The following is a 14332-nucleotide window of genomic DNA, read 5'->3' as shown; positions in this document are numbered from 1 at the left end:
CACCTATTTTCAGTTTCAAATTACGACGTTTCATACCGAAAATATGCCAATTACTGTACACGGCGATGGGTCATATTTTGCCCAAACCCCCCTGCAGTTTTTAAAATGTCTGAAATGTCGGAAATTTGACTCCAGAGCGTGATTTTTGAGCCGAATTCTGACTCTCTGCACCTATTTTCAGTTTCAAATTACGACTTTTCATACCGAAAATATGCCAATTACTGAAAACGACGATGGGTCATATTTTGCCCAAACCCCCCTGCAGTTTTTAAACACTTTGGCGCATTCCTGCAGACCGTCGTTGTCACCAATATTATTAATCACACCGCACGCGTGCCCCTCTCGGGAGTCACGAGCAAAAATATTTGTATAAAATCCATTTACAGTCTCCGTGGTGTAGTGGTAAGACACTCGCCTGGCGTTCCGCGAGCGCTATGTCATGGGTTCGTATCCTGGCCGGGGAGGATTTACTGGGCGCAATTCCTTAACTGTAGCCTCTGTTTAACGCAACAGTAAAATGTGTGCTTGGATGAAAAAACGATTCTTCGCGGCAGGGGATCGTATTCCAGGGACCTGCCCGAAACGCTACGTGTACTAGTGGCTGTACATGAATGTAACAACTCTTGTATATATCTCAAAAAAAAAAAAAAATTATTATCCGATCAACTTGGGAATAGTTTACAAATGTTTGCCATGAAATTTTCGTTTTCTCTAATAGCCGAACAGCTTAATAAAGAAAACGGCGTGGCAGTGAATCATCGTGGTAAAACAATTGTATTATTGACACGACGAGTATAATCGACGTAGTTTTTATAAATGTTGCCGGTCGAACGCATCCTTATGTGACCATTAATACCTACGTTCTTATAGAACATACTATTGCGAGCACATTGGTACAAAAATGAAATACATACATCGACAAATAATGTCAGGACAGTGAATTGAATATACACTTTTCAAAGCGAGTTTCGCCCATATGCCGCCGCGGGTAACACTTCGGCCACTTCCCACACTGTTTTGGGTGGGCTCGAATCGAATTAAATATAGGACAAGATACCCTTCGGGTGAGCTTTGAAGTGGGTATAAGTAAAGAATAGCTTGGGTGAGAGGAAGCGTCGGTAGTTGTAGAGATAGAGCCAGGGCTAGACCCAGCTGCGCGGCTGAATATGAGGCTACTTGAACACCTGGTCGGCTTAGGCTTGGCGGGCAGGGTCCAGAGGGAGGGGCGGCGGTGTGAGGTCTTCTTTCCTCATGATGTGTGGAGTCTTCTTTCTTCTTAGGAGTTGAAGTCTTCTTTCTTCTTTGAAGCTGAAGTCTTCTTTCTTCTTTGAAGCTGGAGTCTTCCGTCTTCTGTCTTGCACGTTGGTCTGCTCCGAAGCTTACAGGGGTTCCACCACCTCAAAACGAGCAAAATTAGGTCCCTATACCCCTAAAGAGGGGGGGGGGTGAAGGCGGCTACCTTCGGGCGAATCTGGTGCTGAAGCTAGGCTGGTTATTTTTCTTTGTTCTTTTGCGTGGAGTTTGGTCTGTTGGCGTGCTTGGTGAAGGTGTGGGTCTTGTTGCTTTCACATATTCGTTCAAGTCTTCTCTTGCTGCTCGCCATACGCTGTTGCACATCAGGGTCTTCATGTGTGTTACTACCCTGGTAACTGTTTCCTCGCCGTTTCTGTGTTTCTTCGTTATTGTTCCTGCTTCCACGTCCAGGATTGACAATGGTTCTTCTGTGTCCTTGGGGTCGTGAATCAGGAATCTGCGTGGGGATTGCAGACCTTCTAGGCTTACTGGGTAGATCGATTCTTGGTCGTATTCTGACAATTCGAAGCCGTCGCCCTCCTCGTTTCCATATACTGGGTCCCTCAGTGGTACATGAAATTCTTGCATTCTTGGGTCAGCGTTTTCTTCGACAAAACTCATGACAGTAGTGTATGGGTTGAACAATTTCGGGGCTGCTATGCTGGTAGTCACTTTGGGTTCAGGTGCGATGACAGTTGATGGTTCAGCAGATGTTGAGATCGGTTGAGAAGCCGTCGGAGTGCTGTCGTTTGCCGTAGTCGGGTTTGCTGGTGTAGGGTTGGCCTATGTTGTAGTAGAGCAGGTGAACATGGCCTCTGGTATCACAAACGGTGGTAGGTTGTTCTCCTTGTATAGTTCCTTGAGTATTTCATATCGTAGTCTGAGATCTCCACCTGAGAGCGCCGTTGCGAAGTGTATCAGGGCTGCAACAGTGCTATCAGGGGTGGCTGCTGGCGGCGTGAGTGAGGACGGCTGGCTGGCTGGGTTGAGAGGTGTTGTCTGTGACCTTGAGTGGCTGGCGCAGGAGCTGCTGGTCCAGTAGTTTAGTTGTGCGCCGCTCGCATGGGTGGGCTACGACATTGAATCTATATTTATATGCATATGTCCGTGTAGAGAATTTTATTGCGATTCCAATGATACCACAATTAGCGATGTAGGACAACTGTAGGCTTCGCAACTATTAAGAGAGTGGAAACATTTTGTTGCTGTTTGGCACTCTCGGCTAGTGATCTGAATAGTTTTTTATTTGGTGTTGATAATCCTTATGCTTTGGCGGCATTTTATAGATATGTTCTTATAGACAATTTTATTGCGAACACAGTGATACCAAAGTTAAATACGTGCGCCTTCAATTGTTGTCAGGACAGTCAAAAAAGTGTACACTTTTTCGGTCTTACCGCATAGGCGCGCGAAGCGCCGAAAGCATCTGGGGTATGATTTTTTTTTGAACGCTGAGAGCGCGAAAGTGTTATATAAAACGTCTGAAATGTCGGAAATTTGACTCCTGAGCGTGATTTTTGAGCCGAATTCTGACTCTCTGCACCTATTTTCAGTTTCAAATTACGACGTTTCATACCGAAAATATGCCAATTACTGTAAACGGCGATGGGTCATATTTTGCCCAAACCCCCCTGCAGTTTTTAAAATGTCTGAAATGTCGGAAATTTGACTCCTGAGCGTGATTTTTGAGCCGAATTCTGACTCTCTGCACCTATTTTCAGTTTCAAATTACGACTTTTCATACCGAAAATATGCCAATTACTGAAAACGACGATGGGTCATATTTTGCCCAAACCCCCCTGCACTTTATAAACACTTTGGCGCATTCCTGCAGACCGTCGTTGTCACCAATATTATTAATCACACCGCACGCGTGCCCCTCTCGGGAGTCACGAGCAAAAATATTTGTATAAAATCCATTTACAGTCTCCGTGGTGTAGTGGTAAGACACTCGCCTGGCGTTCCGCGAGCGCTATGTCATGGGTTCGTATCCTGGCCGGGGAGGATTTACTGGGCGCAATTCCTTAACTGTAGCCTCTGTTTAATGCAACAGTAAAATGTGTACTTGTATGAAAAAACGATTCTTCGCGGCAGGGGATCGTATTCCAGGGACCTGCCCGAAACGCTACGTGTACTAGTGGCTGTACATGAATGTAACAACTCTTGTATATATCTCAAAAAAAAAAAAAATTATTATCCGATCAACTTGGGAATAGTTTACAAATGTTTGCCATGAAATTTTCGTTTTCTCTAATAGCCGAACAGCTTAATAAAGAAAACGGCGTGGCAGTGAATCATCGTGGTAAAACAATTGTATTATTGACACGACGAGTATAATCGACGTAGTTTTTATAAATGTTGCCGGTCGAACGCATCCTTATGTGACCATTAATACCTACGTTCTTATAGAACATACTATTGCGAGCACATTGGTACAAAAATGAAATACATACATCGACAAATAATGTCAGGACAGTGAATTGAATATACACTTTTCAAAGCGAGTTTCGCCCATATGCCGCCGCGGGTAACACTTCGGCCACTTCCCACACTGTTTTGGGTGGGCTCGAATCGAATTAAATATAGGACAAGATACCCTTCGGGTGAGCTTTGAAGTGGGTATAAGTAAAGAATAGCTTGGGTGAGAGGAAGCGTCGGTAGTTGTAGAGATAGAGCCAGGGCTAGACCCAGCTGCGCGGCTGAATATGAGGCTACTTGAACACCTGGTCGGCTTAGGCTTGGCGGGCAGGGTCCAGAGGGAGGGGCGGCGGTGTGAGGTCTTCTTTCCTCATGATGTGTGGAGTCTTCTTTCTTCTTAGGAGTTGAAGTCTTCTTTCTTCTTTGAAGCTGAAGTCTTCTTTCTTCTTTGAAGCTGGAGTCTTCCGTCTTCTGTCTTGCACGTTGGTCTGCTCCGAAGCTTGCAGGGGTTCCACCACCTCAAAACGAGCAAAATTAGGTCCCTATACCCCTAAAGAGGGGGGGGGGTGAAGGCGGCTACCTTCGGGCGAATCTGGTGCTGAAGCTAGGCTGGTTATTTTTCTTTGTTCTTTTGCGTGGAGTTTGGTCTGTTGGCGTGCTTGGTGAAGGTGTGGGTCTTGTCGCTTTCACATATTCGTTCAAGTCTTCTCTTGCAGCTCGCCATACGCTGTTGCACATCAGGGTCTTCATGTGTGTTACTACCCTGGTAACAGTTTCCTCGCCGTTTCTGTGTTTCTTCGTTATTGTTCCTGCTTCCACGTCCAGGATTGACAATCGTTCTTCTGTGTCCTTGGGGTCGTGAATCAGGAATCTGCGTGGGGATTGCAGACCTTCTAGGCTTACTGGGTAGATCGATTCTTGGTCGTATTCTGACAATTCGAAGCCGTCGCCCTCCTCGTTTCCATATACTGGGTCCCTCAGTGGTACATGAAATTCTTGCATTCTTGGGTCAGCGTTTTCTTCGACAAAACTCATGACAGTAGTGTATGGGTTGAACAATTTCGGGGCTGCTATGCTGGTAGTCACTTTGGGTTCAGGTGCGATGACAGTTGATGGTTCAGCAGATGTTGAGATCGGTTGAGAAGCCGTCGGAGTGCTGTCGTTTGCCGTAGTCGGGTTTGCTGGTGTAGGGTTGGCCTATGTTGTAGTAGAGCAGGTGAACATGGCCTCTGGTATCACAAACGGTGGTAGGTTGTTCTCCTTGTATAGTTCCTTGAGTATTTCATATCGTAGTCTGAGATCTCCACCTGAGAGCGCCGTTGCGAAGTGTATCAGGGCTGCAACAGTGCTATCAGGGGTGGCTGCTGGCGGCGTGAGTGAGGACGGCTGGCTGGCTGGGTTGAGAGGTGTTGTCTGTGACCTTGAGTGGCTGGCCCGGGAGCTGCTGGTCCAGTAGTTTAGTTGTGCGCCGCTCGCATGGGTGGGCTACGACATTGAATCTATATTTATATGCATATGTCCGTGTAGAGAATTTTATTGCGATTCCAATGATACCACAATTAGCGATGTAGGACAACTGTAGGCTTCGCAACTATTAAGAGAGTGGAAACATTTTGTTGCTGTTTGGCGCTCTCGGCTAGTGATCTGAATAGTTTTTTATTTGGTGTTGATAATCCTTATGCTTTGGCGGCATTTTATAGATATGTTCTTATAGACAATTTTATTGCGAACACAGTGATACCAAAGTTAAATACGTGCGCCTTCAATTATTGTCAGGACAGTCAAAAAAGTGTACACTTTTTCGGTCTTACCGCATAGGCGCGCGAAGCGCCGAAAGCATCTGGGGTATGATTTTTTTTTTAACGCCGAGAGCGCGAAAGTATTATTTAAAATGTCTGAAATGTCGGAAATTTGACTCCTGAGCGTGATTTTTGAGCCGAATTCTGACTCTCTGCACCTATTTTCAGTTTCAAATTACGACTTTTCATACCGAAAATATGCCAATTACTGAAAACGACGATGGGTCATATTTTGCCCAAACCCCCCTGCAGTTTTTAAACACTTTGGCGCATTCCTGCAGACCGTCGTTGTCACCAATATTATTAATCACACCGCACGCGTGCCCCTCTCGGGAGTCACGAGCAAAAATATTTGTATAAAATCCATTTACAGTCTCCGTGGTGTAGTGGTAAGACACTCGCCTGGCGTTCCGCGAGCGCTATGTCATGGGTTCGTATCCTGGCCGGGGAGGATTTACTGGGCGCAATTCCTTAACTGTAGCCTCTGTTTAACGCAACAGTAAAATGTGTACTTGGATGAAAAAACGATTCTTCGCGGCAGGGGATCGTATTCCAGGGACCTGCCCGAAACGCTACGTGTACTAGTGGCTGTACATGAATGTAACAACTCTTGTATATATCTCAAAAAAAAAAAATTATTATCCGATCAACTTGGGAATAGTTTACAATTGTTTGCCATGAAATTTACGTTTTCTCTAAAAGCCGAACAGCTTAATAAAGAAAACGGCCTGGCAGTGAATCATCGTGGTAAAACAATTGTATTATTGACACGACGAGTATAATCGACGTAGTTTTTATAAATGTTGCCGGTCGAACGCATCCTTATGTGACCATTAATACCTACGTTCTTATAGAACATACTATTGCGAGCACATTGGTACAAAAATGGAATACATACATCGACAAATAATGTCAGGACAGTGAATTGAATATACACTTTTCAAAGCGAGTTTCGCCCATATGCCGCCGCGGGTAACACTTCGGCCACTTCCCACACTGTTTTGGGTGGGCTCGAATCGAATTAAATATAGGACAAGATACCCTTCGGGTGAGCTTTGAAGTGGGTATAAGTGAAGAATAGCTTGGGTGAGAGGAAGCGTCGGTAGTTGTAGAGATAGAGCCAGGGCTAGACCCAGCTGCGCGGCTGAATATGAGGCTACTTGAACACCTGGTCGGCTTAGGCTTGGCGGGCAGGGTCCAGAGGGAGGGGCGGCGGTGTGAGGTCTTCTTTCCTCATGATGTGTGGAGTCTTCTTTCTTCTTAGGAGTTGAAGTCTTCTTTCTTCTTTGAAGCTGAAGTCTTCTTTCTTCTTTGAAGCTGGAGTCTTCCGTCTTCTGTCTTGCACGTTGGTCTGCTCCGAAGCTTGCAGGGGTTCCACCACCTCAAAACGAGCAAAATTAGGTCCCTATACCCCTAAAGAGGGGGGGGGTGAAGGCGGCTACCTTCGGGCGAATCTGGTGCTGAAGCTAGGCTGGTTATTTTTCTTTGTTCTTTTGCGTGGAGTTTGGTCTGTTGGCGTGCTTGGTGAAGGTGTGGGTCTTGTCGCTTTCACATATTCGTTCAAGTCTTCTCTTGCTGCTCGCCATACGCTGTTGCACATCAGGGTTTTCATGTGTGTTACTACCCTGGTAACAGTTTCCTCGCCGTTTCTGTGTTTCTTCGTTATTGTTCCTGCTTCCACGTCCAAGATTGACAATGGTTCTTCTGTGTCCTTGGGGTCGTGAATCAGGAATCTGCGTGGGGATTGCAGACCTTCTAGGCTTACTGGGTAGATCGATTCTTGGTCGTATTCTGACAATTCGAAGCCGTCGCCCTCCTCGTTTCCATATACTGGGTCCCTCAGTGGTACATGAAATTCTTGCATTCTTGGGTCAGCGTTTTCTTCGACAAAACTCATGACAGTAGTGTATGGGTTGAACAATTTCGGGGCTGCTATGCTGGTAGTCACTTTGGGTTCAGGTGCGATGACAGTTGATGGTTCAGCAGATGTTGAGATCGGTTGAGAAGCCGTCGGAGTGCTGTCGTTTGCCGTAGTCGGGTTTGCAGGAGTGGCTGGTGTAGGGTTGGCCTCTGTTGTAGTAGAGCAGGAGGTGAACATGGCCTCTGGTATCACAAACGGTGGTAGGTTGTTCTCCTTGTATAGTTCCTTGAGTATTTCATATCGTAGTCTGAGATCTCCACCTGAGAGCGCCGTTGCGAAGTGTATCAGGGCTGCAACAGTGCTATCAGGGGTGGCTGCTGGCGGCGTGAGTGAGGACGGCTGGCTGGCTGGGTTGAGAGGTGTTGTCTGTGACCTTGAGTGGCTGGCGCGGGAGCTGCTGGTCCAGTAGTTTAGTTGTGCGCCGCTCGCATGGGTGGGCTACGACATTGAATCTATATTTATATGCATATGTCCGTGTAGAGAATTTTATTGCGATTCCAATGATACCACAATTAGCGATGTAGGACAACTGTAGGCTTCGCAACTATTAAGAGAGTGGAAACATTTTGTTGCTGTTTGGCGCTCTCGGCTAGTGATCTGAATAGTTTTTTATTTGGTGTTGATAATCCTTATGCTTTGGCGGCATTTTAAAGATATGTTCTTATAGACAATTTTATTGCGAACACAGTGATACCAAAGTTAAATACGTGCGCCTTCAATTATTGTCAGGACAGTCAATTAATTGTTACAATAATTGACAATAATTGACAGTCAAAAAAGTGTACACTTTTTCGGTCTTACCGCATAGGCGCGCGAAGCGCCGAAAGCATCTGGGGTATGATTTTTTTTTGAACGCTGAGAGCGCGAAAGTGTTATATAAAATGTCTGAAATGTCGGAAATTTGACTCCTGAGCGTGATTTTTGAGCCGAATTCTGACTCTCTGCACCTATTTTCAGTTTCAAATTACGACGTTTCATACCGAAAATATGCCAATTACTGTAAACGGCGATGGGTCATATTTTGCCCAAACCCCCCTGCAGTTTTTAAAATGTCTGAAATGTCGGAAATTTGACTCCTGAGCGTGATTTTTGAGCCGAATTCTGACTCTCTGCACCTATTTTCAGTTTCAAATTACGACTTTTCATACCGAAAATATGCCAATTACTGAAAACGACGATGGGTCATATTTTGCCCAAACCCCCCTGCAGTTTTTAAACACTTTGGCGCATTCCTGCAGACCGTCGTTGTCACCAATATTATTAATCACACCGCACGCGTGCCCCTCTCGGGAGTCACGAGCAAAAATATTTGTATAAAATCCATTTACAGTCTCCGTGGTGTAGTGGTAAGACACTCGCCTGGCGTTCCGCGAGCGCTATGTCATGGGTTCGTATCCTGGCCGGGGAGGATTTACTGGGCGCAATTCCTTAACTGTAGCCTCTGTTTAACGCAACAGTAAAATGTGTACTTGTATGAAAAAACGATTCTTCGCGGCAGGGGATCGTATTCCAGGGACCTGCCCGAAACGCTACGTGTACTAGTGGCTGTACATGAATGTAACAACTCTTGTATATATCTCAAAAAAAAAAAAAAAATTATTATCCGATCAACTTGGGAATAGTTTACAAATGTTTGCCATGAAATTTTCGTTTTCTCTAATAGCCGAACAGCTTAATAAAGAAAACGGCGTGGCAGTGAATCATCGTGGTAAAACAATTGTATTATTGACACGACGAGTATAATCGACGTAGTTTTTATAAATGTTGCCGGTCGAACGCATCCTTATGTGACCATTAATACCTACGTTCTTATAGAACATACTATTGCGAGCACATTGGTACAAAAATGAAATACATACATCGACAAATAATGTCAGGACAGTGAATTGAATATACACTTTTCAAAGCGAGTTTCGCCCATATGCCGCCGCGGGTAACACTTCGGCCACTTCCCACACTGTTTTGGGTGGGCTCGAATCGAATTAAATATAGGACAAGATACCCTTCGGCTGAGCTTTGAAGTGGGTATAAGTAAAGAATAGCTTGGGTGAGAGGAAGCGTCGGTAGTTGTAGAGATAGAGCCAGGGCTAGACCCAGCTGCGCGGCTGAATATGAGGCTACTTGAACACCTGGTCGGCTTAGGCTTGGCGGGCAGGGTCCAGAGGGAGGGGCGGCGGTGTGAGGTCTTCTTTCCTCATGATGTGTGGAGTCTTCTTTCTTCTTAGGAGTTGAAGTCTTCTTTCTTCTTTGAAGCTGAAGTCTTCTTTCTTCTTTGAAGCTGGAGTCTTCCGTCTTCTGTCTTGCACGTTGGTCTGCTCCGAAGCTTGCAGGGGTTCCACCACCTCAAAACGAGCAAAATTAGGTCCTTATACCCCTAAAGAGGGGGGGGGGGTGAAGGCGGCTACCTTCGGGCGAATCTGGTGCTGAAGCTAGGCTGGTTATTTTTCTTTGTTCTTTTGCGTGGAGTTTGGTCTGTTGGCGTGCTTGGTGAAGGTGTGGGTCTTGTCGCTTTCACATATTCGTTCAAGTCTTCTCTTGCTGCTCGCCATACGCTGTTGCACATCAGGGTCTTCATGTGTGTTACTACCCTGGTAACAGTTTCCTCGCCGTTTCTGTGTTTCTTCGTTATTGTTCCTGCTTCCACGTCCAGGATTGACAATCGTTCTTCTGTGTCCTTGGGGTCGTGAATCAGGAATCTGCGTGGGGATTGCAGACCTTCTAGGCTTACTGGGTAGATCGATTCTTGGTCGTATTCTGACAATTCGAAGCCGTCGCCCTCCTCGTTTCCATATACTGGGTCCCTCAGTGGTACATGAAATTCTTGCATTCTTGGGTCAGCGTTTTCTTCGACAAAACTCATGACAGTAGTGTATGGGTTGAACAATTTCGGGGCTGCTATGCTGGTAGTCACTTTGGGTTCAGGTGCGATGACAGTTGATGGTTCAGCAGATGTTGAGATCGGTTGAGAAGCCGTCGGAGTGCTGTCGTTTGCCGTAGTCGGGTTTGCTGGTGTAGGGTTGGCCTATGTTGTAGTAGAGCAGGTGAACATGGCCTCTGGTATCACAAACGGTGGTAGGTTGTTCTCCTTGTATAGTTCCTTGAGTATTTCATATCGTAGTCTGAGATCTCCACCTGAGAGCGCCGTTGCGAAGTGTATCAGGGCTGCAACAGTGCTATCAGGGGTGGCTGCTGGCGGCGTGAGTGAGGACGGCTGGCTGGCTGGGTTGAGAGGTGTTGTCTGTGACCTTGAGTGGCTGGCCCGGGAGCTGCTGGTCCAGTAGTTTAGTTGTGCGCCGCTCGCATGGGTGGGCTACGACATTGAATCTATATTTATATGCATATGTCCGTGTAGAGAATTTTATTGCGATTCCAATGATACCACAATTAGCGATGTAGGACAACTGTAGGCTTCGCAACTATTAAGAGAGTGGAAACATTTTGTTGCTGTTTGGCGCTCTCGGCTAGTGATCTGAATAGTTTTTTATTTGGTGTTGATAATCCTTATGCTTTGGCGGCATTTTATAGATATGTTCTTATAGACAATTTTATTGCGAACACAGTGATACCAAAGTTAAATACGTGCGCCTTCAATTATTGTCAGGACAGTCAATTAATTGTTACAATAATTGACAATAATTGACAATAATTGACAGTCAAAAAAGTGTACACTTTTTCGGTCTTACCGCATAGGCGCGCGAAGCGCCGAAAGCATCTGGGGTATGATTTTTTTTTGAACGCCGAGAGCGCGAAAGTGTTATTTAAAATGTCTGAAATGTCGGAAATTTGACTCCTGAGCGTGATTTTTGAGCCGAATTCTGACTCTCTGCACCTATTTTCAGTTTCAAATTACGACGTTTCATACCGAAAATATGCCAATTACTGTAAACGGCGATGGGTCATATTTTGCCCAAACCCCCCTGCAGTTTTTAAAATGTCTGAAATGTCGGAAATTTGACTCCTGAGCGTGATTTTTGAGCCGAATTCTGACTCTCTGCACCTATTTTCAGTTTCAAATTACGACTTTTCATACCGAAAATATGCCAATTACTGAAAACGACGATGGGTCATATTTTGCCCAAACCCCCCTGCAGTTTTTAAACACTTTGGCGCATTCCTGCAGACCGTCGTTGTCACCAATATTATTAATCACACCGCACGCGTGCCCCTCTCGGGAGTCACGAGCAAAATTATTTGTATAAAATCCATTTACAGTCTCCGTGGTGTAGTGGTAAGACACTCGCCTGGCGTTCCGCGAGCGCTATGTCATGGGTTCGTATCCTGGCCGGGGAGGATTTACTGGGCGCAATTCCTTAACTGTAGCCTCTGTTTAACGCAACAGTAAAATGTGTACTTGGATGAAAAAACGATTCTTCGCGGCAGGGGATCGTATTCCAGGGACGTGCCCGAAACGCTACGTGTACTAGTGGCTGTACATGAATGTAACAACTCTTGTATATATCTCAAAAAAAAAAAAAAAATTATTATCCGATCAAATTGGGAATAGTTTACAAATGTTTGCCATGAAATTTTCGTTTTCTCTAATAGCCGAACAGCTTAATAAAGAAAACGGCGTGGCAGTGAATCATCGTGGTAAAACAATTGTATTATTGACACGACGAGTATAATCGACGTAGTTTTTATAAATGTTGCCGGTCGAACGCATCCTTATGTGACCATTAATACCTACGTTCTTATAGAACATACTATTGCGAGCACATTGGTACAAAAATGAAATACATACATCGACAAATAATGTCAGGACAGTGAATTGAATATACAGTTTTCAAAGCGAGTTTCGCCCATATGCCGCCGCGGGTAACACTTCGGCCACTTCCCACACTGTTTTGGGTGGGCTCGAATCGAATTAAATATAGGACAAGATACCCTTCGGCTGAGCTTTGAAGTGGGTATAAGTAAAGAATAGCTTGGGTGAGAGGAAGCGTCGGTAGTTGTAGAGATAGAGCCAGGGCTAGACCCAGCTGCGCGGCTGAATATGAGGCTACTTGAACACCTGGTCGGCTTAGGCTTGGCGGGCAGGGTCCAGAGGGAGGGGCGGCGGTGTGAGGTCTTCTTTCCTCATGATGTGTGGAGTCTTCTTTCTTCTTAGGAGTTGAAGTCTTCTTTCTTCTTTGAAGCTGAAGTCTTCTTTCTTCTTTGAAGCTGGAGTCTTCCGTCTTCTGTCTTGCACGTTGGTCTGCTCCGAAGCTTGCAGGGGTTCCACCACCTCAAAACGAGCAAAATTAGGTCCCTATACCCCTAAAGAGGGGGGGGGTGAAGGCGGCTACCTTCGGGCGAATCTGGTGCTGAAGCTAGGCTGGTTATTTTTCTTTGTTCTTTTGCGTGGAGTTTGGTCTGTTGGCGTGCTTGGTGAAGGTGTGGGTCTTGTCGCTTTCACATATTCGTTCAAGTCTTCTCTTGCTGCTCGCCATACGCTGTTGCACATCAGGGTCTTCATGTGTGTTACTACCCTGGTAACAATTTCCTCGCCGTTTCTGTGTTTCTTCGTTATTGTTCCTGCTTCCACGTCCAGGATTGACAATGGTTCTTCTGTGTCCTTGGGGTCGTGAATCAGGAATCTGCGTGGGGATTGCAGACCTTCTAGGCTTACTGGGTAGATCGATTCTTGGTCGTATTCTGACAATTCGAAGCCGTCGCCCTCCTCGTTTCCATATACTGGGTCCCTCAGTGGTACATGAAATTCTTGCATTCTTGGGTCAGCGTTTTCTTCGACAAAACTCATGACAGTAGTGTGTGGGTTGAACAATTTCGGGGCTGCTATGCTGGTAGTCACTTTGGGTTCAGGTGCGATGACAGTTGATGGTTCAGCAGATGTTGAGATCGGTTGAGAAGCCGTCGGAGTGCTGTCGTTTGCCGTAGTCGGGTTTGCTGGTGTAGGGTTGGCCTATGTTGTAGTAGAGCAGGTGAACATGGCCTCTGGTATCACAAACGGTGGTAGGTTGTTCTCCTTGTATAGTTCCTTGAGTATTTCATATCGTAGTCTGAGATCTCCACCTGAGAGCGCCGTTGCGAAGTGTATCAGGGCTGCAACAGTGCTATCAGGGGTGGCTGCTGGCGGCGTGAGTGAGGACGGCTGGCTGGCTGGGTTGAGAGGTGTTGTCTGTGACCTTGAGTGGCTGGCCCAGGAGCTGCTGGTCCAGTAGTTTAGTTGTGCGCCGCTCGCATGGGTGGGCTACGACATTGAATCTATATTTATATGCATATGTCCGTGTAGAGAATTTTATTGCGATTCCAATGATACCACAATTAGCGATGTAGGACAACTGTAGGCTTCGCAACTATTAAGAGAGTGGAAACATTTTGTTGCTGTTTGGCGCTCTCGGCTAGTGATCTGAATAGTTTTTTATTTGGTGTTGATAATCCTTATGCTTCGGCGGCATTTTATAGATATGTTCTTATAGACAATTTTATTGCGAACACAGTGATACCAAAGTGAAATACGTGCGCCTTCAATTATTGTCAGGACAGTCAAAAAAGTGTACACTTTTTCGGTCTTACCGCATAGGCGCGCGAAGCGCCGAAAGAATCTGGGGTATGATTTTTTTTGAACGCCGAGAGCGCGAAAGTGTTATTTAAAATGTCTGAAATGTCAGAAATTTGACTCCTGAGCGTGATTTTTGAGCCGAATTCTGACTCTATGCACCTATTTTCAGTTTCAAATTACGACGTTTCATACCGAAAATATGCCAATTACTGTAAACGGCGATGGGTCATATTTTACCCAAACCCCCCTGCAGTTTTTAAAATGTCTGAAATGTCGGAAATTTGACTCCTGAGCGTGATTTTTGAGCCGAATTCTGACTCTCTGCACCTATTTTCAGTTTCAAATTACGACTTTTCATACCGAAAATATGCCAATTACTGAAAACGACGATGGGTCATA

At 45.6% G+C, this 14332-nt stretch overlaps 1 protein-coding gene across 1 annotated transcript in view; it reads right to left on the bottom strand.

Annotated features, from left to right (window-relative positions):
- The window catches only part of LOC138356700 (mucin-17-like), a 42468-nt gene that overhangs the window by 15460 nt on the left and 12676 nt on the right, over positions 1-14332 (bottom strand). Inside the window, exons 6-10 of the mRNA XM_069312898.1 lie at positions 12899-13333; positions 9892-10453; positions 7135-7691; positions 4474-4908; positions 1515-2076 (exon numbers count right to left, since the gene is read on the bottom strand). Of these exons, the coding sequence (XP_069168999.1) occupies positions 1515-2076; positions 4474-4908; positions 7135-7691; positions 9892-10453; positions 12899-13333 (2551 nt within the window). The remainder of the gene's footprint in view (positions 1-1514; positions 2077-4473; positions 4909-7134; positions 7692-9891; positions 10454-12898; positions 13334-14332) is intronic.

This window comes from Procambarus clarkii, chromosome 73 (genome assembly GCF_040958095.1).
Source record: "Procambarus clarkii isolate CNS0578487 chromosome 73, FALCON_Pclarkii_2.0, whole genome shotgun sequence".
NCBI classification, from domain to species: domain Eukaryota; kingdom Metazoa; phylum Arthropoda; class Malacostraca; order Decapoda; family Cambaridae; genus Procambarus; species Procambarus clarkii.
The sequence above is the reverse complement of the archived record's forward strand: the minus strand, read 5'-3'. Positions and strand labels throughout refer to the sequence as shown.